The 24,368-nt window shown below is 38.6% G+C and overlaps 2 protein-coding genes and 1 pseudogene across 2 annotated transcripts; all 3 read right to left on the reverse strand.

The window, feature by feature from the left end:
• Window positions 1-4,279: 4,279 nt before the first annotated feature.
• Window positions 4,280-5,749, reverse strand: LOC113351094 (GDSL esterase/lipase At4g16230-like). Its single transcript, XM_026595154.1, has 5 exons — window positions 5,497-5,749; window positions 5,278-5,408; window positions 4,963-5,199; window positions 4,618-4,873; window positions 4,280-4,506 (listed from the first exon to the last, which is right to left on the reverse strand). Exons 1-5 carry the CDS (start codon window positions 5,747-5,749, stop codon window positions 4,280-4,282), a joined length of 1,104 nt encoding a protein of 367 aa, XP_026450939.1.
• Window positions 5,750-7,127: 1,378 nt separating this feature from the next.
• On the reverse strand, window positions 7,128-9,218 carry LOC113353329 (annotated as a pseudogene).
• A 28-nt stretch (window positions 9,219-9,246) lies between these two features.
• Window positions 9,247-11,161, reverse strand: LOC113351095 (ABC transporter E family member 2-like). The gene is made up of 5 exons (XM_026595155.1): window positions 11,099-11,161; window positions 10,223-10,372; window positions 10,038-10,127; window positions 9,610-9,914; window positions 9,247-9,526 (listed from the first exon to the last, which is right to left on the reverse strand). Exons 1-5 carry the CDS (start codon window positions 11,159-11,161, stop codon window positions 9,247-9,249), a joined length of 888 nt encoding a protein of 295 aa, XP_026450940.1.
• Between the last annotated feature and the right edge of the window lie 13,207 nt (window positions 11,162-24,368).

The raw sequence follows: 24,368 nt of genomic DNA on the forward strand, positions 1-24,368 counted from the left end.
AAACACACTCCATGGTTTAGAGTCATTCGACTTGGGAAGAAAAAGGCCATCATGCACTTTGGCAAATATCTTTGAGTCTAAATCTCCAGAGATATAACCACATCTACTATGTTTCAAGTTCTTTTGAAACTACTAAGCAAGATAATTAACTGAACCTTATAATGTTCAAAAGAGTAAGCGATCCAGGGGTTTGTGAGAAACCTCGCGCCACAAGGTGATTCTTTCTACTTTAATACCTCATTCTTCTCACTACACTTTGTGAAAAATAACCACATATGTCCCACAGGCTTTACACTAGGTTGGTTAGCACTACCATACCAAATACCCGTATATTTGTCAAAGAACTAAGTTCTACCTGGATTGCGTAGGCCAAATATGCTATTTATTTGAAATTAATCAAAATAAAGCATGGTTCGATCTCATTGTGCTATACTTCTGGAGCAACTATTTATGGATTATATCATCATTGTGCATGCATAATCCTTCCATTGACTCATATGCATTCTCATAATCCGTCAGGATTTCATTGTTCTCCAGAATCATTTAAGACTTCGGAGCGTCCTCCAGTTTGATTCATGGACATATTTAGACACAATCTTACGAGATGATTTCTGATGATATAAATAAGTTGTGTCTTCCTCACCTACTTCCTTTCTAGGTGAGGATTGATCGAACCAAGTGGTCTCTCTAACTTACTTTATGGAGCCACGGCCTCAACCACACTTCCATTGAATGTAGTTGCAACACCTTAGTCTATGGTGTATATATGTGTGATCTCATCACTTTAGCAACATCAGTGTACATTCTGAAAATCGAATATTCTTTATCACTTCACATTTACATTTGTGTAGTATAAGAATCAATATGAGACACAATGGGAACACACCACAACAATTCCTATCGTTCCCTTAGAAAATACTTTTTCTTATCTCCCCCTAACGACGGGAAGACTGTCTCATTAAAGTGATAACCCGCAAATCTAGCGGTAAGAGATCTCCTGCCAAAAGTTTTAAAATGCGGATAATTGTTGGGAACTTATTTCCAACATAACTACTTAATAGTTTTGAAGACCCATCATAGTACGATGTGGAGTCGTAATGGCACATATATATTGAAACCACAAATGCGTAAGAACACGAATGTCAGGCTTAAATCCAGTTGCCAACTGGTACGCAGAAAAGGTTGACTAATATTGGGCTCTAAAAACTAATTAAGTAAGATGCGTGTTATATTGCGTATCTCCAAAGCAATAAAAGATAGGTTGGTACACATAACCTATTCCTTAAGCACCATCTGTAACCTTTGATGGTAGCCTACTATATTGATCCTATTAAACATGCAATATTCATCAAGTCCTTTTGGTGTAAATTCTCTAGCATTAATAAGGGTGGTGAGCCTTGGCACTTTGTATTTTGTAATATGTGCTAGGAGTTTTTAAACGCAAATTTCTTGGGAACTATAGCTAATCCAAAATGTCAAAACATTCGCCAGATCCATAAGTCACTTTAATGGTCCGCATTCTGCATGAATATTTTATTTTTTAAAAAAATTTCACCTTGTTATCTTTGTAATATGTATTGTTTACCATTTGCACCTTAGGGTGGTCTCAATCTTATTTTACTGAAGACTTTGTAAAATGAGTGATATGCTCTCTTACTTAAAAGCATAATGGGAGGGATGAGGGGGTTGTGCATCTGGTACTTTAGAAAACACTTATTGAGAGATATGTCATTACTTCGCATTCTATCAATCTTTTTCCCGTTGTCTCGTCCACTCAAACACAATGATGTACGTATGAGTCCTTTCAAAACGAAACATCATTTCACAACCAAAGTGCCTTTACGGTTATGTCAAGGTATGTATGAGTCAATTTCCAACATTTCATCGTCGTAGTCAAAAGAATTCAATAATCCAAATTAATATTGTAATGATTTACATTTCACTAAATTGACTCATTAGTTTCTCTCATATATATTTCCTTCCAAATATATTAGGGACTATAAAGATGCAATCAATTACATTCTCATCATTGTGAGGTTCCACATGATATCCATTTGCATGGGTTTCTTTGGAATTTAACAAGGTGATTAGCTCTCGATACATATAGAGATTTCGTGACTTTTAATCTTTGTTCCATCTTGGAAACAAAATTTGAGCAGTGCTTCGCTCGATGATCCAATCATCGTAGTCATATTATAAGGAACTAGTTGAACAACTAGTGTATATTCTTTAAATTAGTGGAAGAAAAATAACTATCAGCTAGACATTTGGGTCTTGAGAGTTTTAATAAGTGGTGTGACCTTATTACGTAACAAAAGTCGGAATCAACTTAATTACTTTAGAGCGACTATATTTAACGTTTCGTCCAGAAATATCTCAAGTGATTTAGAGAATCTATGTCTCGTGAGAATGATCTGATTTTCATTCCATAAGTGTAGACATTTGATCTTGTTCAATTAAATAGTCAATTGGCCAAATAAAGTTCTTCTTGTCATTAAAGTTGATGTCTAAAACATGACCTCCTTTAGAAATTGGTTACTACTATGATACACACATTATGTTGTATATAGCAACACCCATGACCAGTGCATTTCCAACTCTTTCATTTATGATGGGAGCTAGAATTACATTTTAGCTGGTCCCATGTTCGGTTGATACTTGTGTGTTGGTGTTATTACTACCGAAGACTAAAGTACATTTTTGTCTCATGATACATGTCCTTATGCACATATTTTACTATGCCAACAAGTGGATTACATCCCACGAAACACTCAAAATTTGGGAGAAAATATCAAATATCCAATAATAATGCTCAAGTACTTCTAAGCCAATATCATATTCAAGAAAAAAAAAACCAAAATTCTTAATGATCGAGATCAACAATCATAATTTAAATTGGTCGTTGATGTGGACATATCTTAAGACAAAAATAAACAAGACTAGGCATGTTCTAAAAACAAATAAATAAGCCTACCAAGTACTCAACGTAAAAACCCACATTATAATTGTAGTTATATACCTCGATTTCTGGTTCCCTCGATTTATTCGCGCACAGCCTAAAACCAAGCTGCAACAGGGCACCGGAACCAAGGCTGGAACAGAAAGGGGTTAGGTCTGCCCAGTCAGGGTTGGGCTGGTCCGGGTTGTGTGGGTCCGGTTTGGTCGAACCGGTTTGGAGCGGACTGGAGACTTTCTTCAAGATGCAAGCGGACAAAGTGGATCGTGATTGTGCGTTTTGCTTTTTGTTTTTTTTTTCTTTTTCACGGATAATGTGGGTGCAGGCGTTTCGTTTTGTTTTTTCTCCACGGATTTTTTTTTCTTTCTTTGGAATCAAGGGATCTCACAACAACTAAGGATTGGACATTTTCACTGGAATGGATGGATAAATTTTTGATGTGGGCGTTCTTTGATGGGGGCATGAGGGACAAATCAGGAGTTGATATGTGTTTTTTATATTAATTGATTCCAACAAATTTTGTTTCCAAAAAAACAAGACAAGTTTATTTTTTGAGAAAATATTGGTTATCTTAATTGCTTATATTTTATCTTTGATACTTTTGGAAGCAAAATTAGTTGAATCAATTAATATGAAAAACACATGTCAACTCCTGATTTGTCCCTCATGCCCCCATCAAAGAACGCCCACATCAAAAATTTATCCGGAATGGATTCTCGTTTTCACGAAAAGATTTTTGTTTTCATCTTTTCCCATCTTCTCCTTACCAGGTCATTCCAAACGACACACTGATTCCAAACTATCAATCCCAACAAACATAAGCATATATTAGAAAATGTAATCCCAATACAAACAACCACTCAATTGACTAATAACTCCACTGATTATGTGATTTTCATAGATATAGCTTGGATATGCCAAAATCAAAAACATAAAAAAGAAAATCAATCGATCCCATATAACTCTGCGGTACAACTTCGTACTGATAACATCTTTGAGGGAGAGAGAAGACCAAGAATATGAGAAACGACAAGAGGAATTGTATTGATAGACAATAGCCATATTACATGGCAGAGTATGCTTTATATACAACCATGAAAAACCTTAACTACCTAATTGGGCCGCACATCTATGGACATAGTCCCTAAGCTTATGTTTTTAACTCCCATTTATGTAGTGGAATTTTCTTTGTTAAATTTCAATTTCTTAGATACAATTGAACGTCGATTCCTTCACTGGGTACAAATGGTTTCTGGAAAATGCAGAATGTCCATGCAGTTTATTAAACGTTTAAATGTTTTACATAATGAGGTCACATAATATCTAATTAGCCTGCATTAGTTGCCGAATATTTGTCGGGTAAATATCGTTAGAACCTCCGTCGAGTAATCTCTTGGCGATAATGAAATTAGTAGCATCAGTTGGATGGAATGGATCCCAAAATACATACTTAGATCGGTTCGGACAAACAGTGGAAAGTAGAATACATGGAGCCAAACCACCATAGTTACCCGCAAGTCTACAACATGCACTATCAAAATTCTCAAAACCTGCATTCACATAAAAAAAAAAAAAGAAAAAAAAAAGTGTTTTAAAGAGAGGGAAAAAATTTGTAGACAATTTCTTAAATAAGTTGTATGGTAGAAAATTCCTCTGCTTACCGTAAGATTGATAATTTTGAATGATGTCAGAAACAATGCTGTAAACATCTGCATACAAAAACTTGGATTGCGCAAGATTGGAGTTCAAATCCATTATAAGAGCCTTCAATTTTTTGTTAAATAATACTGCTAATTGATTCGGCAAACCGACACATGAATCTCTGGCCAATGGGTTCTTATCCCGCTGATCTGGAATGCAACCAATTGGTCCTACATTTACAACAACAATCGTCCTAGCACCCATGTCATATAGTCTCTACAATTATAAAAACATGCATCAATGAGAAAATTTGATTTACAATCTAAAAACAAATCCGGTTTGAAGAAGAATGTATCAATTCTTACTCTGAGTTGAATATTGAATCTTGCAATCATTTGATTAACAAATGTTTCAGGGGTAACGAAGACTGCAGTTGTAGGACTTAACAAGTAGTTATTAATGAAGTCATTAGAACCAGTTGTGACAGAGAATAGAGCGTTTCCTAGATGTTCTGAAGCCGCAGAAGAACCCATTTTTGAGATTATGGATTGTCTTGTTTTCGCGAAGTTATCAATCTGGCAATCCATGTTGATACGTCCACCCTGAATTCAGAATATAATCAATGAAATCAATAAACCATTTTCGAACAAATTCTTGTATAGAAAACGAATCAAGCTTACGTAATTCCTGCCCGTTCCATTAAGAATTCCACTAGCTGCCGACGCGTAATTAACTCCATCAAGAACAACATCTCCAACTGTAGTTGGTGCCAAGTATGCCGGAGTGAAAGTTCTCCAGCCCAATTCTTGACCTAATCAAAGTATACCCAAAACAGAGAAAATAAGAAAAAATATAGTACTTCGAAAAAACGAACAGCTAATTTACTTAGTTGTAGTTACCTATAATGTCGACGACCATTCTTCCATTACAAAACCGTCCGGTAGGATTAAGCCTGGGAGGAAAATCAAGTCCATTTGGTAAGTAATTTGCCTTGGCAACAGTTGCAATGTAGTTATTGTTACCAACATCAACCAAAGAATCTCCAAAAACGTAGTTAGAAGAAAATCTTTCCAGAGCTGAACAAGATCTGAGTAACGATGCGGCAAAAAATAAAAGTTCAAGAAGAACATGGCAATTTGTGTATACACCCATAACTCAAGCAATTTGGGTCCAATGAATGATCTGAAGAACGCTGGTATTAATAGAATATGAGGATTCAATTTTTGTTAGAGTATTGGATTAATTAAAGAGGGTTGAACTTTGAAGATAACATTTACAGTATACAAAGTCAATGAGATTGGACAATAATGGACCACATTTTTGGGAACAAGTTGGTGATGTGTTTTTTTTTCAGTTAATCGTACCATGCCGGTGAGTTTTAAATTAAAGTGTTATCAACGTTTTAGGACTTTATCATTATACCAGAGAGAAATGCGCCTGAAAACTAACTTTAACACTAAGCAGTAGCTGAAATCAGTGAAATGCAAGTGTCTATGTATCAAAACAAAATAAGTAATGCAAATGTCCAACAGTTGCAACAACAAATCTGGTTTTCAAATCCCACCTCCATTCGAGTTGGGGGATTTTCTGCATTGATAAAAAATGAATTCTTAACGAACTCAAACCGAGTAATGGGGCTTGGGATTTTAATGCATTCCATGACAAAAAAAAAAGGATCGATGAGAGCATTAAATTCTTAACGAACTCAAACCTAGTCAGTGAGATCTTGAATAACGGTATTTCCTTGTATGTGGCGTCACTTTATGGGTTATATGTAAGATATGTTTTAGTAAGATTTTTCTGTTAACAAACTCTTACCTCATTTATGTGTATGCACCCATACAAACAGATAAACTTTAGCATATTTTAAGGTGCCTTAATTTCTAAGAAAATGGAGAGGAGGAAATAGAGTGTAGTGGTGTGGTTGACAATGTTTAGGTGTCTGTGGCCATCAAGAACATCTTTATTTGATGGGCAATGAAACAAATTAAAGGACCATTTTTGTGTAGATTTTTAACAACATTTGAATATCTAGTGATGGCGTAGATGAGATGACTTAATGGCATTACACAACAAGGATAATTTTGATCGGAAATGGCCAAGGCCAGCAATAAAGCCATATTCGTGTGCACTTCCAATGGCGGAACTTATCATTTTGAGGTGAAAAGGGGGAAAAACGAACTTACCGTTTGGAGGAAAAATACGATTCCACAGAAAATTTTATGGTTTTCTTTGAAAAATTGGGTTCAAAAAACATGGGCCAAATATGAATAAGCCCAAATCTAGGAAGTTGCAAGTTGGTACAACTTCATGAGCCAGCTAGGGGCAACTGCCCCCAACTTCCTTGATCTGCAAGTGTGTGAAGGTCTTAAGTGCCGGTTGTAGTACTCCTTAGAAATGAAATTTACCACTAAGAAATTGGAGAACAATTTCTCTTGATCTTTGTACCCACTAAGAAATTTACCGAAAATAAGGTCTCATTACCTTTAAACAAAACATCACCAGAGAAGCAAAAAATATAAAGGCCTTACTTAATTTGTCCCAGCAACATAATCAAATTATGTTCATTCTTAAGAAAACATCAAATACCGTCTCAATAAATAAATTTCCTCTACTGATTCCTGAACCTCAGAGGGAGCAAGTAGAAAGCAAACAAAAAGCAACCTCTGGGGTGCAGAACTAAAACTAACCAAACATGTGGTTCTTCAAACTATTGTATGCTATGCTTCCAACAGATATGACCTCCCCAACAACTGGCCAGCGCACCTAGGCCAAAAACCTCGTGCTCAGCAGCTGCGGAACGACTCTGAGGCTTTGTCGTTCTTTTATTGTTATTCCACCGATAAAAGCACCTATGGGAAAGCCAAAGGTAAGCGATATTAAGGGTTCAGTTCCAACTGTGAATAGATATTTGCCAACCAAAAATAAAGAGCATAGAATATTAAGCCAACGAAGCTAAATGCAAAAATGAAAAGTAATAGCAAAGGGGTAAAAACGAACTTGGCCTAGGTGGTATTGCAGGCTTAGTCATCGAGCTAACAATAGGGCCCTGCCGCTCTTTGTTCCCCGTCTCTCGTGGATTGCAACTTGTCCCCGTCTCTTGTGGATTCCAGCTTGCCCCCGTCTCCCGCGCAATCCAACTTGTTAATCCACTGTCTGATATTGATTGGACCCCGTCCACAATATTAAGACCAGAAACGCAGAGATTAGTCAAAACTGGACGTCAAGGTGAACTGTGAGTCTTTTACAGACAGTTTAACCTTACATGAAACTTGACCACTGGTGCGCCTTAGTTGAGGTAATAAAAGGTCCCAGCAGCTTTTTGCTCCTTGTCTTTCGTGGATTCCAACTTGTTAATCCGCGGCCTGAAATTTGTAGGGTCGCGTCTGAATGTAATATCCAATTGCTGCACAGCAATAAGACCAAAATTTAGCAATTAGTAAGCAGCATTAATCTTGGATCAAAGAAGTGGGGAGAAGAAAAACTAGGTTGAATCAAAAGAACGGCTACAGAGTACTGAGCACTTTCAGCAGATTACTGTGCAGATAATGCCTTATATGGTTGCTTAACATTTTGTCTCGTCTCTTTTTCAGTCTAAAACATGTGAATTCATTTTCCTGCTAGTGTTCTGTTACCCCAAACCGTTGATAATAGAACCGTATATATAACCTGAGATATAATTATCTAAAGCAACATAACAAGATAGAAATGCCACTTACAGATAGGAAAAGGTTCATCCCTGTCAACAAAGACTGAGGAGCATTGGCAGTAGATTCAATAGATGGTCTACCCTCAAAAACAATCACTCTATCAGCAAGATAAGTCGCCATTATGAAATCATGCTCAACGACAAAAGCAGTCTTCTTTGCGTGAAGGATAAAACTCTTAATGACTTTTGAGGCAACGATACGCTGCTCAGAATCAAGATAAGCACTCGGTTCGTCTATCAGATATATATCCGCGGGCTGCATTAACCATAAACAGCAATTGTAAAATTGTAATGAATCATACATTAACAAATTCATGAAGGCCATTATAACAGGAAATCAAGATCAAATTAAGAAAATAAGTAAGAACACAGACCTTTCCAAGGCAAAGACATAATGCAACTCTTTGGCGCTCTCCACCTGAGAGATTCTTGACTTGCTGATCCATTAACTTCTCAATTTGGAGTGGTTTCATGACATCTGACACAAACTGAGGATGCATGCATGCCTCACGGATTCTTTTATGCAGAAACTCCCTAACAGAAGATAGAGATTTAGGACTGATCTCCTGGGGTTTGTAAGACATTAAATTCAGGTATTTCTACATCTGAATCATCCACCTCGTCGGGTTTCAATAAACCAGCCTGTATATAGTTGTAGCAGTGATTAAGAAATCCACATCTTATTTTGAATTCACAAAAGATATATCTCTACACAATCAAGATAATCATGCACTCATAGAATAAAGGATCTTGAAGGTGTACCAGCATGCGGATAAATGTTGTTTTCCCTGTCCCATTTTCACCCAGCATAACAACAATTTGAGAATCAGTGAATTCTCCCTCCATGATTTGAAGCTTAAAATTTCCTTGAGTTTTACTCATTGTAGGGTATTTGTATTGTGCATATGACTGAATTTCTTCTGCACTCTCCTCCGGAGTCTCAGCAACCTGAAAAGAAACAGTAGATAAATGATAATGGAATATTCAGAGCATAGAACCATATAACAGAAGAAAGAAATGTTACCTTAAAAGTAAGTGATTCATCACGGAATCGTAGATTCTCAGTAGGGACAAAGCCATCCAAGAAAATATTAATTCCCTCTCTGACGGAAAAAGGAAGGGTTACAACTCCATAAGCTCCAGGTTTCCCATATAAGCAGCAAATGAAGTCCGATAAGTAGTCCAAAACACTAAGGTCATGCTCCACAACAATCACATAGCTGAAGATGAAAACATAACATCATAAGAGTTCTGCTTCATGTCTGAATGAACATAATATCATGAGAGAGGAAAGAGACTAGACCTGTTTGGCCTGAGCAACGTTCGGATAACTTGAGCAGCTTTAAGCCTCTGCTTCACATCAAGAAAACTGGATGGCTCGTCAAACATATATATATCTGCGCTCTGCATGGCAGTCGCAGCGATAGAGAATCTCTGCAGCTCACCACCAGATAAATCACCAACATTCCGATCTGTAACCTGGTTCAGCTCAAGATCGCGACAGAGTTCCTCTCTGACATTTCTCTCATCTTTTTGCTCCAGAACTTGCCCAACATTCCCTTTAATCATTTTTGGGATGTCATCCAAATATTGGCGCTTGCATTTTGCCTATTGAAAGGAATAAGTAGCAGTAAGACGGAAATTCGGCAGAAAAAATTATAAAGGCACAATCAAGTAGTTATTGCTCTTCTATTGTGTCATAGGTATCAAATCATCCCTAGACTGAATTACCTGTAACTTTTCGTTAAGCATGCGAGTGAAGTAGTTCTGAAGCTCACTTCCTCTGAAGTATGCCAATATGTCCGGCCAGCCAGGTGGGTTCTACAAGGGAATAAAATCAACAGCAACTATCCATTAGTTTCATGTATCATAATGTGATAAGAATGATATTTTCTGAAAATTCCTATTGTACTTACATCAAATTTACCCAAATTAGGCATCAATTTCCCACTCAACACTTTAAGCGCAGTAGACTTTCCAATTCCATTTGTTCCCACTAAACCAAGGACTTGTCCAGGCCTTGGAACTGGTAACCTGTAATCAAATTTATTCAGCCAACTATCTATCTATTACTAAAGAAACATAAGTAACGAACATTCATTATTCCACATTTATATACGGGACCACGCCAATCAGATTGTAACTATTGGAAATACAGCAGTACACCCAAATAGTAAGTAAAACCAAGATCTAAGACATCTCCAAGATTGAAAATAAAAGTTTCTTTATTAATCTATCACCGCAGGTTCACAATACAAGTATGAGGATCTCAGAAATCCTAATCTCACACTCCTACACAAGACTAATCTTTTCTCTTGAGATTCTTCCCCTCTTCTTATGCCCAAAGGTTCCTGTTTATAGGCCAATTGTCCTTAATGGGATACAACTCATTTTGCTTCGCCCATTCCATTTTCGGTAAAGTTTCCTTTTCCTTTCGCTGACACCTCTAGCGGGTTGTCGGGACAGCTGTCTATTTTCTTGTTCCACAATTCATCACCTTCACAAGTTAACTTCCCAGCTAAGTAATCATACTTCGTCCGTTTTGATCTCGCGACCCATATCTTGTTGGACACTCCATCCGTTCCTTTGTTTAGGTTTTATTTCGTTTAACACTTCGTATATAGATCCTTACTTCGTGTATCTGGTTTGTGAAAAGGTGATTTCGACCTTGATTTGACAAGCCACTGGCCGGATTTCTTGGGGAAATGTTATAGTATCTTTTGGTTGGATTCTTCGATCTCACTTCGTGTCTTCTGGTGTAGCCACGTAGAGAACTGGTTTTGTGTACCCACATTTTGCCTTTTCTTATTCTGTTCGAGTAACGCAAGAACGGAATAAGAACCGCTAAATCCCATTGTCGTCCACGTTCGTCACGTCCTTGGTTTTCACGTGGCCACGTTCTCCTGGTAACCGGCCACTACCAGTTGGAATTTCTCGAACGTGCCGTCAACTTGCTTCTACCGGTCATCTTTTCCCCGCTATAAATACATAAATACTTTGATTCATCCTAGTATTTGGTTCTTTATGTTTCTCTTCTTTTCTTGCATCACACTCGAACCATCTTCATCCCTGCTACTGCTTCTTCTGCTGCTACTATTCTTCCTCTTCAATCCTCCAGATTTTCCTCATGGCCTCCAAGGGTGTCCCAACACCTACCCCTCTTAAAACTCTCGAGGAGTTTCAAGCTGATTTTCAAAAGCTAGGATTATCTCTGAATCCTGTTGTTGATCCTTCGACAGTCCCTCCAACGGTTGCAGCACCAAACATGGAGTTAAATCTCAGATGGATTCAATTCGACGCTTGGTCGTCGGACAAGATGATAATAATCGTCGGTTAATTGAGAGCCGAACTGTCTTTTCCGCTTGACGACCCTTCTAACCCCGTCTTTCTCGAGATCCTTAACAGGCTCCAATGTGGGGTTTTCCAACTTTCTGGTGATGCTATTCGTATTTCGAACGAGTTTAAGCTTCGCTCTGAGAACAGTTCTTCGCAAGTTCCATCGGCTGTGGCAGAGTACGATCCTCTCGATTTCAATGTGGACTCCTTCGCTGCCAACTATTCGGCTCAGTTTACTTGCTCGAAGAAGTACCAAGAATGGGGTATCGAGCTCATTCGGAAGCCTCTCGTCGCTCCCTTGAAAGCCTTGATCCTTGACGTGGATCCTCTTGATCCTGGGCGAGATGGCCAGCTTCGCCTCACTTCTGACAAAGACTGGACAATGTTTCCTCTGGTGGTAGGAGGTCCCTGCATCTGGGGTGTTGACGAAAAGTGGATTCCTCGCGAGGGTCCTCTTTCCAAGCACTGTTATCTCGCTGGATGCAAGCCTTGGAAGCGTCAATGGTCCATTCCTAACGAGGTGTTTGTTTATCTCTTTGACCTTTGAGTATCTTAAATTTTAATTCGTTCTCATTTCTCCTCTCTCCTTTGTTAGTATGAGATGCCCCGTGCTGGTCTTATTAAGGAGAAAGCCGCAGTTTCCACATCCTCTTCCCTGGAGCAGGTATCAGCTTCTCTTGCTTGTTATTTTCTTTCCTTTATGAGCTCGGGTTATAACTCCTTTATTCCTATCAGGATGCTACTCAAGTTAAACAACCGGTCTCTGAGTCAAGTCGCTGGCGAAAGAGGCGTGAGCATCTCGTGTCTCCTCCTCTTCCCAATCAGGTTACTTTCCTCGCTTGTGGTATTATTTCGCAACTTGTGCCTCGTTGTTCCTACTTATATTAATTCTTTTGTTCGCAGACTGGTACCTCCCGAGTTCCTCCTCCAGGTGAACCCAAAAGGCAACATAGGATCTTGGACTTGGCTAGCTTGACCGCTATTAAGGGAACCATTGTCTCTCCGTACCGTCCAGCTCCTCCTAAGCATCAGTCTTCCCCTTCTCAATCAACAATTCCTCCCAAAGATGTTGATCCTTTCATTCCTCCTCCTCCAGTCGTGCATCCTAAGAAACTTCCTGAGGCTCCAACCACTAGCAAAGCGGAGACGCAGAGTGCTTCATCCGTGCTGTCCAACCCTATCTATGAGCCAGATATGAAGTTCCCTCAGGAAATTTACCGCAAGGCTGGCGAGGACTCTGCTACGAGGTCCATTTCCATGGTTCCATGTCGCTCTTCAGCTCTGATGACTTCCTTTCTCAATATTCGTATGTGTTGTTGAAGGCTTCTATGGACTTGACTCTCCAACAACACTCGGCCTTAATGAAACAGGCGATTTTCTATACTTCTTCCCAGCATAATTGAGACTCGTCTTATTAGCGAGAAGATGAAGAAGGACAACACTCGGATTGAAGCCTTGATGAAGGAACTCAACGAAGTAAAGCAGTATTCAGCCAAGCAAGAGAAGAAAGTAGAGAAGTACCAAAGTGACCTCTTCCCCTTGTAAACTTGTCTTTTAGTTTGCCTTTGCATCCGTTATTTTCTTGTTTCATATTTCGTCAAGCTCGGAGCATGAGATACCAAATGGATGCCTCCGAAGTGTCTGCCTTGCTTGAAGATACTCATGCTGAGAACTTGAACCTCTCTTCCCAAAACGATTGCTACATGACCGAGAACGAGGTCTTAAATGAGAAATTTGGGACCTTGTTTTCGCAACTGGATCGTTTATCCGCTGATTGCTCTCGCAACGAGGAACTGAATCAGCATCTTCATGACGAGAACGAGCGCTTCAGGTCAGAATTTCAGAAGCTCAACAACTCCCTCACCACTTCGACGAATCTTCATTCTTCATCAATATCCACCATTTAGAAGCTAGGGGAGGATAAGGATCGTGTAGTCAAAACGAAGAACCAAGCCATCGCGGATCTTCGCAAGTCCCGCAGTGAGGTCTTATGTTCGAATGAAAAGGTGGATTATCTGAAGAAAAGATGGAGTTTCTTCATGCTCAACTGGAGGGTCCCTCTTGCCCTGAATCCACCAAGTCTTCTCCTCAAGTCAAATCCACTTCTCTTTGCAAGAACAAAGCTACCCTCGTCATTCAGCCTAACAAGGATACTTCAGAATCTGGTCACGGAGAAGGATGGGATAACATGTACCATGAGTTGTGTGTTCATCTCAAAGAATCTAATCTAGAAGTTCCATATTAGATCATCTGTACACTCACGTTCAAGAGACTTTGAACGCTACTATTTCACAGGCGGAAGGTAGTTTTAGGTGCTGCAAGTAACTTTGGCCATATCAATTTTCAGGTTTTTTATACGTATTTTATTTTTGCAGAGGTTGAAGAACGCCACAAGAATCAAATCCTTCATCTTTCTCGTGAAAAGGAAGAATATCGCAATGAGATTTCTCGTCTCCAAACTGAGGTCCAAGATCTGAATGCGGATATCGACGTGATGATGGAGGATTCTGATAAGGTGGCGAAGATGTCTCACAAGAATACCCGGAGGTATCTGGTTTCTTTGTTCAGCAATTACTGCGACGAGCAGGGTATTCCTCGTCCCGATTTTCCTCTCGAAGTATTTTACGATGATGAGCAGCACCCCGGCAATGGAACTGTTCCTCACAAAGATAATGTCGGCGGCGAAGATAGGTTCATCGAGGAAGATAAGGAGAAGAAGTAAGAGGACGAGAAGGTTGAAAAAAAGGCGCCTAGGGATGCCTTCGCTTCTATAGATTCCTCCAAACAGCCCTCGGGATCCCACGCAGGTGTTAATGCTGGAACCTGCGAGACTGGCGGTGAAATCCCAGAGATTATAGTCACTGAAGGCCTTCCTCTTCAATAGCAACCTTCTTCTTCTTTCGTTTTTAATGTTTTAATTCTATCTACTGATATTTTAGACATATCCTTACTTATCTGGGCTCCCAAGCTTGGGGGAAGAATATTTTTATTTTTGTGTAACACACTTTCATCGATTATATCTCCTAATGGTTTACACCTAGTATATGCTTGCATTTCATAGGAGCGTACAAAAGAATAACAGAATTTAAAGTATATACTTGTCTCTTGTTCTTTGTGCGTTTCCGATGTATGGTACTACCTCATATTGGTGCAATGGTATTAACTTACTCAGAGATTTGAAATATCCCCTAATGTCGCTTGTTCTTTTCGTACGGTTCATGATTTGAGTTGCTTCGGTTAAATCCCTTTTCCAGGTTCGATTCATCTTTTCCTTTTGCGTTACTTTGGACTAGTACTGGTGTTAGTTCCGACCCTTCCTCACACTTGAGAAGCGTCGAGTTTTGCGAGGATAATTCTCATAAGAACACAAATATAAAAGTATATACTTTCCTCTTTTTCTTATTGAGGATTAGCCGATCAGAACGGGTATAGTAGATCATGCCTCTTGTTTCATAAAGATTCAATATTTGCTTTGCGATGGCTTTGTCTTTATTACTCATCATCTTTCTTCCCGATTTGCGCTTGGCTTTGCTGTCTTGGTTTATTTCTAATTATCACGAGGTCTTATTGCGCCTCCTAGTTAAGGTCTTATTGCACCTCACCCTGTCATAAAGGGTCTTATTTCGGCGAGGTTTCAGACACTCATTACTCTTGCGAGTAACAACCCCACAACGTTGTATTATCACATTTTTTGTTATTATTCGCGACAATATGACGAGCCTAGTTATTCCCATGAATAAAAGCCTAATGATATTTCCGTCTTTATTGGTCACACATCTCCCTAATCTGGAGGGTGTCATCCCTTTATGTTCCCCCTGATTTCCTCTTCAAGGAGGTTAACCCTAACATGCATGTTGGTCTCCTCCCATATGGTTATTACAACATTCAGTTGTTTTCGTGACCTCTTATCCCCTTCGCTGATATGGCTTGTGGTTATGAAGTCACACCCTAGGTGGGGTTTCTTTGGGATCGAGTGTATCGTAGCCAAGACTTGCCATACAGTCATGGCCGAAACACTCCAGACGTTCCGGGCACCCGCATCTCAACCGAATACGTCGGCGCCTCGGTCATATTTATGCACCCCTTACCGAAGGACATCATAATAGGGACCGTCAGCGGATAGGTCTTATTATTGCCTCTAGCTCGGTTTTCTAAGAGTTGTTCACGACATGCGTTAGGACTTGCCTCTTGCACTTTCATGCGAACTAGAGTGCATGTCGTGGATTCCCAGCCTTCCTAGGCGAAGGTTTTAAGTTTTCTTTGAAACTTTTTTACTTCGTGAATTCTTATGCCTCCTAATGTGAGGTTAATGATATTTTCAATGATGTTGTAGTAATAAGTTCGTTGAGACTTGTGAAAGCAAAAGATTTTAGACTTATAAAACTTAAAAATAGAAAACTTATTGCAAAATTGATTTCAAGATATTAAAAGTAACCAAGACACTAGATTCCACTATTACACATGAATGAACGATACCAAATATGTTTCAAAACTCTAACTATCTTTTAAGTCCTTTATTTCTTAATTCACACATCAAACATATTCCCAAATATTAATTGTATTCCCTAAGAATAGACTATCAATCAATTAAACAAAGTGTAATCTATCAAATTGAATCACAAGTAATTAAGAAAATTATGTGAACATTTAGAACTCCGCAAAAGCGGTGATGAATGAATTATAAATTATTATAAATTAGAGAAAATAAAATTGTTACCAATCATTCGTGCATAGATAGCTTCATCCATTGTCTTGGTTGCGCGAGAATTAGCTCGTCATCTTGGAAACACGCTCAAGATTCATTTTTATTGCTCAAAGGGTGTTTACAAAGATGAAATAAGAGAAACAATGATAAAACACTGATTTTCTTATCTCTCCCCAAATGTGCTCTCTATTTATACACACAAATACACATCACTCAAATATATTCTTCCATAACTCCAAAATCTTCTTCTTTTTAATTAAAAATATCTTCAAAATTTTTCCTTCTCTTTATTCTATATATTTCTTTACTAAACCCATATCTTCTTTAATTCACAGAATAAAATACAAGATAAAATCTTCTAAGGATATCTTTCTTGTTTAATACAAGATAACTTCCTTTTTCTTCAAAACTTCATGTTTGTAACGCAAGAAGATATTCTTATCTTAAAGATAATAAATCCTTTACCGTTGAAACCAAATTTCCCGCAAATTTTTTCTTTTCAAATCAAGGAAAAAGATGGAGCCCCCTTAACCAGTAATGGGGTGCGATTAGCATCTGGTTCCCTGGGGTTCCCCTTATCAGTTAGGTGCCCCTTGTCCAAAACTGAGAGTCCGAATAACATGTGTCCTCCGGGGGTCCAAATAGCACTTTTTGAGCAACTTTTTCCACACAAGTGTATTTCTCCAAAAACACCTACACAAACATAAAAACACCATAATAAGTACAAAATTAAGCACTAGCAATAGAGACACGGAGGACAATTCAGAAACAAAATGTGTCTATCAAATACCCCCAAACTTATTATTTGCTAGTCCTCGAGAAAATCTAATATAAAATGTCTACACTTAGCACGTGCAGCAAGCCGTTAAACCGCTAGGTGGCCCTAGCGGCGGAGTGTTGTCTCCGTAGGGTTTACCAGAGGTGTACCCACAAAACCTTTACTCCAGACCCTATCTATCTACGCTGAACCTTGGAAGGCACTAAAGAATCTCCTTGATTGGCATACAATCATTGACTATAGGAGGAAGTACCCTGATGCGAAATTCCAATTTTTGTACACGAGTTTGCAATCAGCATACTAAAATTCATATATAAGTGAAAAAGCTCTACTCAGATAGTTTCTAGACATCATAACCGGAGTCAACCAATCATATGTAAAGATTAAGAAGATGGATAAAGAGAAAATAGATGGTAAAAGTGAACGGTGTTTCACATATCTGTCTGAAGGCCTATGCCAAGATGAGCCTATCCTAATGGACTGAGATACCGGTCTGACTAATATCAACACAACTGGCATATACAAGGGGACTAGTGGTCGATAAACCTAACTCTAGGTCAACACAACTGGCATATACAAGGGCACCAGTGGTCGACTTTATTGAATTTATTTTGGATGGTCTGGTCTCAAACTTCTTCTTTTTTTTGGTATCTCAAAATCACCCTATTTAACCTAGCAATGGTAACAACTTGAGTCGTGTGACCCACCAAATCACTTAAGAAATAAAAACAGAAGGGATTAGGATTCAACGAGTTATGGCGAAACTACCATGTTTTTTTTTATTTAATTCTAACACCTGACCTCTGTGCTTTTATGAATAGACTCTTTAGATGTTTCCATCTAATCAGATTGGTTCCTCAACTCCTACAACCAAGATGTTCCCATCCACTTAGATTGGTTAGTGCCAACTTTAATAAGCATAAATTTCTAGGCTCTGGAGTTTATTTATTGAAACTAAAAGCTAACAAAAAGTTCCTTCCCCACCCCCAAACTTAAATCTAACATTGTCCTCAATGTTTCTAATGAAAGAGCAATACCAAAAGGCAAAGTAACATGAGGAATCGGTAAAGAGAGAAGTCGGAAAGATAGTACCTGGGTGAAGAGAGAAATAAAAAACTAATATACAACATACAATCGCCTCGATGGTCAATCAAGGGTAAACAGGGTCCTCCAGAGGGACCTCCTCAACATCACCTGTAGGAAATGGCTCTAAAAAGGGTTTCAATCTATGACCGTTAACCTTCGAAGAAATACTACCATCTGGTGTCTCGATCTCAACAGCTCTATGAGGAAAGACAGTGCGAACAATAAAAGGACCCGTCCATCGAGAACGTAACTTCCCAGGGAAAAGATGCAAGCGGGTATCATACAGAAGAACTTTTTGACCTGGAGAAAATGACTTTCTTAAAATATTCTTATCATGCACAAGTTTCATTTTGTTCTTATACTCCTTCGCACTATCGTAAGCATCTATACGAATCTCTTCCAACTCAATGAGCTGGAGTTTCCTATGGGCTCCTGCCTTGTCAAGTGAAAAATTTAGCTGCTTAACAACTCAATAAGCTCTATGTTCTAACTCAACAGGTAAATGAAATGCCTTTCCATACACAAGCCGATAAGGCGACATTCCAATGGGGGTCTTAAACGCAGTACGGTAAGCCCATAAGGCATCAGTAAGCCTAGACGACCAGTCTTTCCGATTAGGATTAACTGTTTTCTCTAATATACGCTTTATCTCCCTATTGGAAACCTCTACCTGACCACTATTCTGTGGATGATATGGGGTAGATATCTTATGTGTAATACCATATTTCTTCATCAAAAGCCTAAAAGGTCCATTACAAAAGTGCGACCCTCCATCACTAATTATAGCTCGCCGTGTACCAAAACGTGTAAGTATATTATTTTTCAAGAACTCAATCACAACCCTATGGTCATTAGTCTTACACGCAATCGCCTCAATCCAGTTAGAGACATAGTCTAGAGCGACAAGGATGTATAAGTTACCAAAAGAATTAGGAAACGGACCCATAAAGTCAATACCCCACACATCAAAGACCTCAACAACTAAAATAGGGTCCAAGGGCATCATGTTCCTACGGTAAATGCTTCTTAATTTCTGGCAACGCTCACAAGTAACACAATGACTATGGGAGTCTTTAAACAACGAAGTCCAATAGAATCCACACTGCCATATCTTAATAGCAGTCTTCTTAGCACTAAAGTGACCCCCACAAGCATGATCATGACAAAAGAAAATAATACTGGACTGGTCACTCTCAGGTATACATCTCCTAATAATCTGGTCTGGACAATACTTAAACAAATAAGGATCATCTCAAAAGAAGTGCTTCACCTCGGTTAAAAACCTAGAACGATCTTGTTTACCCCAATATTGGGGCATTCGACCAGTAACAATATAATTCACTATATTCGCATACCAAGGTGCTTGGGTAACAAAGAACAGTTGTTCATCAGGAAAACTATCCCTAACAGGAGGAGAATCATTAAGGGTATCCACAACAAGCCTAGACAAGTGGTCTGCTACTACATTTTCTGCACCTTTTTTTATCTCTAATGTCTAAGGAAAATTCCTGCAACAATAGGATCCATCTAATCAATCTAGGTTTAGTATCCTTCTTGGAAAGAAGATACTTCAAAGCAGCATGATCAGTGAACATTATGACCTTAGAACCTAAGAGGTAGGATCTAAACTTGTCTAAGGCAAACACAATAGCTAATAGTTCCTTCTCCGTAGTGGTATAATTCAACTGGGCATCATTCAGACTTTTGCTAGCATAGTAAATCACATGAAGTAACTTATTTTCTCGCTTACCTAACACAACACCAATAGCATAATCTGAAGCATCACACATGATCTCAAAGGGTAGGTTCCAGTTGGGTGCCTGGACTATGGGGGCGGTAGCGAGTAAAGTCTTAAGCTTCTAAAAATCCTCTAAACAAGCATCATCAAAGACAAACTTAACGTCTTTTGCAAGAAAATTTCAAAGAGGTTTGGAAATCAAGCTAAAATCTTTAATGAATCGACGATAAAAACCTGCATGCCCTAAGAATGACCTAATATATCTTACGGTTTTTTGGACCTGTAAAGTTTTAATTAGGTCAACTTTGGCTCTATGTACCTCTATACCCTTCGAAGATACGATATGCCCTAGAAAAATTCCTGAACGAACCATGAAATGACATTTCTCCCAACTAAGCACTAAATTGTTTTCCTTACACCTAGTCAAAACTAATGACAAATGATGCAAGCACTCATCGAAAGACGAACCAAACACTGAAAAATCATCCATAAAGACCTCTAAGAACCGTTCTACCATGTCAGAAAATATGCTCAACATACAACGCTGAAAGTTCGCAGGGGAATTACATAGCCCGAAAGGCATGCGTCTATACGCAAAGGTACCAAAGGGACAGGTAAAAGTGGTTTTCTCTTGGTCTTTTGGGGCAATAACAACCTGATTATAACCGCAGTATCCATCTAAAAAGCAATAATAGCTACGTCCAGCTAATCTCTCTAGGATTTGGTCGATGAAGGGAAAGGGAAAGTGGTCCTTCCTAGTGACCTTGTTCAATTTCCTATAGTCAATTCAGACACGCCAACCCGTGGTCACCCGGGTTGGGATTAACTCATTGTTATCATTCTGGACTATAGTAATAACGGACTTCTTGGGAACAACCTGAACGGGGCTGACCCACTTACTGTCTGAAATGGGGTAGATAATGCTTGTATCTAACAGCTTAAGAACCTCGGTTCGAACTACTTCTTTCATATTAGGGTTCAGTCGACGTTGCATCTCCCTAGAAGGTTTGGTGTCACTCACTAAATAGATATGATGCATACAATCAGTAGGACTGGTACCCTTAATGTCTGTTATGGTCAACCCTAAAGCTTCCTTGTTATTTTGAAGGACGGTCACTAGACTACTTTCCTGATCACTATCCAAGTCAGATGGTATAATCACAGGTAAAGTTTCATATGGGCCTAAAAACACATACTTCAGGGAATCTGGTAATGGTTTAAGGTCCAACTTATGAGGCTTTTCTAAGGAACTTGGGTAGACTTAGAAACGGGTAGAGGTTCGAACCTAGGTTTCCAGCCATTACTAGTGTCTATCAAAGAGGTTGAATCTAAAAAAGCATTTACCCCATTAATCACATTTTCATCATCAAAATCAATCCCAAAGTGGGCTAGGAATTTCTCTAATGGATCTTTTAACAAAGTGTTTGGTAATGACTCCTCGACTAATGTTCCTATCATGTTCACCTCTTCTATGCTTGAATCATCTAGTTCAGAGGGTAGCTTACTAATATTAAAAATGGTCAGCTCAATAGTCATATTACCAAAAGACAAATTCATAATACCATTTCGACAATTAATGATCGCATTGGATGTAGCTAAAAACGGGCAACCTAAAATCATTGGTATTTGGTTCTCTAGTTCAGGGACAGGTTGGGTATCTAGGATAACAAAATCCACTGGATAAATAAACTTGTCGACCTCAATAAGAACGTCCTCGATCACACCACGAGGAATTTTAACGGACCTATCAGCTAACTGAAGTGTCATCTGGGTAGGTTTCATCTCACCAAGTCCTAGCTTAAGGTACACATGGTATGGCAGTAAGTTCACACTGGCTCATAAGTCAAGCAAAGCTTTCTCGACACGGTATTTACCTATTGTGCAAGAAATAGTAGGGGACCCCGGGTCTTTATACTTAGGAGTAGTGGTATTCTGAATAATAGAACTCACATGACTAGCTAGGAAGGTTTTCTTTTGGACACTAAGTTTTCACTTTCGCGTACACATATCCTTAAGAAACTTGGCATAAGAAGGAATCTGCTTAATCGCATCTAACAAGGGGAGGTTGATATTAACCTGCTTAAAAACCTCCAATGTATCATTAAAGTTGGACTCCCTCTTAGTTGGAACTAGCAGCTGGGGGAACGGGGATCTGGGAACAAAGCCGGGCTCAGCATGACCCTCATTGTTCTCCTTGGAGACTCTATCATCTCCTCATTTTCTGTCTCAAAAGGGTGAATTACAGCATGTTCACTATCAGGCATGGCAACCTTATTGTCAACTTTCTTTCCACTCCTAAGGGTTGTTATAGAATTCACATGATTGTACGATTTCTCTCCTTTAGGGTTAGGATCAGTTTGACTAGGGAATCTTCCATCTTCTCTTTCACTAAGAAACTTAGCTATTTGGCCGACTTGAAGTTCTAAGTTAGCAAGAGACTGAGAATTATTCTTAAAATTCTGCCTGGTTTCTTCTTGAAAACCACAGTGGTTATTTGATAACATATCGTGGTTCTTTGCTAACATAGTAAGGGTTTATTCTAAGGTGGAGATATTTTTCTCATTCTGAAACTGGGGTTGACCTGAAGAGTTCTTAACATAACCAAAACCTGGGGGAGGCTGAGAATTACTAGACTGTCCTTGATTCTGACCCTTAGACCAAGAAAAATTAGGATGGTTTCTCCAACCAGGGTTTAAGTCTCTGAGTATGGGTCAAAATTTTGTCGGTTCTCAAACCTAGGATTGTTATAGACAGCATGGGCTTGCTCTTCACTAACCTGACTTTCCCAAAACGAGCACAACTAGACACTTGAGAGGCTCTAAAACTATCATCAGGTTCAACAAGAGGCCTATGTTTAGGATGATTCAATTCCAAAGATTCTAACCTTCTAGACAAAGCAGCAAACTTAGCATCTGACCCGAAGCTTGTATCTACCACATTGGTGCTACTTCTATTGACCAAGAGTCTTTTGGGGGGTTCAACACAAGACTCCCACTGTTGGAATTTTTCAGCGACAACTCCTAAGAAGGTGAAAGCATCATCAGCACTTTTACTAGTGAACTCACCAGCGCACATAGACTCAACCATGGCTTTGGTTGAATAGTCTAAACCATCATAAATAATCTCTACGAGTTTCATCTTATCAAATCCATGGTGAGGACATTGGGATAGTAGATCATTGAATCTCTCTAAGAACCTATAAAGAGACTCTCCCTCTTGTTGCACACTAACACTAATTTTCTGCCTAACAGACGCAGTTTTATGCTTAGCGTAGAATTTCATATAGAAAGCAGCAATAAGTTCCTGCCATGTTTCAATGGATTCAGATGGTAGGTTGTTCAGCCAGGTCTTGGCTTTATCTCTCAATGAAAAGGGAAACATCTTAAGTTTCAAGACTTCATCAATAAGGTCTTTTATTCTAGTTGACCCACAAATTTCCTCAAAGTACTATGAAAATAACGGTTCTCATCATCTTTCCCTAAGAATTTAGGGATCATCTGAAGAATACTAGGTTTTATATCGAAATTAGCCGTAGTGGCTGGCAATTTAATGCACGAAGCTCGGGTGGACCTAGTTGGGAACATGTAATCTTTCAAAGTTGCCATCGCTGGTACAGCTGAAGTACTATGGGTATTTTCCTCACTAAGAGAAAGATTCTCAAAACTGAAGTTTCCAAAAACAGGGCTCTCAAAAGAAGAGTCTTCGAGCTCCTCGCCTTCACAAGAAGAACTACTAGGTCTATCACTAATCAAACGACCTAGAGTGTTTCTTTTCCAAGCCCGCTCTTTAATAACCTTGGGCCTACACAAGAAAAACAAAAGAAAAAGAAAGAAATCCTAAAAGGAAAGGAAGTTCTATGCAAACACAAACAAGGATGACTCCACCAAAGCAAAACTAAAGATTTCTAGCAAACAAAAAGCATGATGGATCCACTTAGATTGTTTCTAGACCAACTTCTAATCCTTCGAAAGGGAATTTGATGTATTTTCAAATGTTCGTTGTAGTGATAGTGGTAAAAAGATTCGTTTCAGATTTATGAAGGAAATAATTTTTAGATTTAATAAAAAAAAAGCAAATTAATTTTTCAAAGAGTGATGTCAAGTTTTAAAATGGACTAAGGCTCCGGATTCACTATTACTTCAAGTTGATTGGTTACAAAAATATTTCATAATTATTATCTAGCTCTTTTTCCATTAAATCACTTATTAATCTAAAAGGTGTCCAAATATTAAATTGTAATCCTTAGGCATGATTTATCAAAGAATTAATTCTAAGCATAAAAGATCAAACTGATTCACAACTAATTAGGAAAACCATTTTTATCTCTTTTTTTTATTGATCCAAGTGAATTAAATAAAATAAATAATTAAGAAATTATAGAAAGAATTTACCAATCAAATATGAATAAATAGCTCCTCC

This window comes from Papaver somniferum, chromosome 2 (genome assembly GCF_003573695.1).
Source record: "Papaver somniferum cultivar HN1 chromosome 2, ASM357369v1, whole genome shotgun sequence".
Classification (NCBI taxonomy): domain Eukaryota; kingdom Viridiplantae; phylum Streptophyta; class Magnoliopsida; order Ranunculales; family Papaveraceae; genus Papaver; species Papaver somniferum.

Excerpts from the sequence above, each read along its gene's own strand:
- LOC113351094 (XM_026595154.1), bottom strand. The coding sequence starts at position 5,749 with ATGGGTGTATACACAAATTGCCATGTTCTTCTTGAACTTTTATTTTTT. Across the intron at positions 5,200-5,277 it reads ATGGAACGGGCAGGAATTAC|GGTGGACGTATCAACATGGA; the intron begins GTAAGCTTGATT and ends TTCTGAATTCAG. Across the intron at positions 4,507-4,617 it reads TCAAAATTATCAATCTTACG|GTTTTGAGAATTTTGATAGT; the intron begins GTAAGCAGAGGA and ends ATGTGAATGCAG.
- LOC113351095 (XM_026595155.1), bottom strand. The coding sequence starts at position 11,161 with ATGGGATTTAGCGGTTCTTATTCCGTTCTTGCGTTACTCGAACAGAAT. Across the intron at positions 10,373-11,098 it reads AGAATAAGAAAAGGCAAAAT|ATAGATAGTTGGCTGAATAA; the intron begins GTGGGTACACAA and ends CTTTAGTAATAG. Across the intron at positions 10,128-10,222 it reads CTAATTTGGGTAAATTTGAT|AACCCACCTGGCTGGCCGGA; the intron begins GTAAGTACAATA and ends ATTCCCTTGTAG.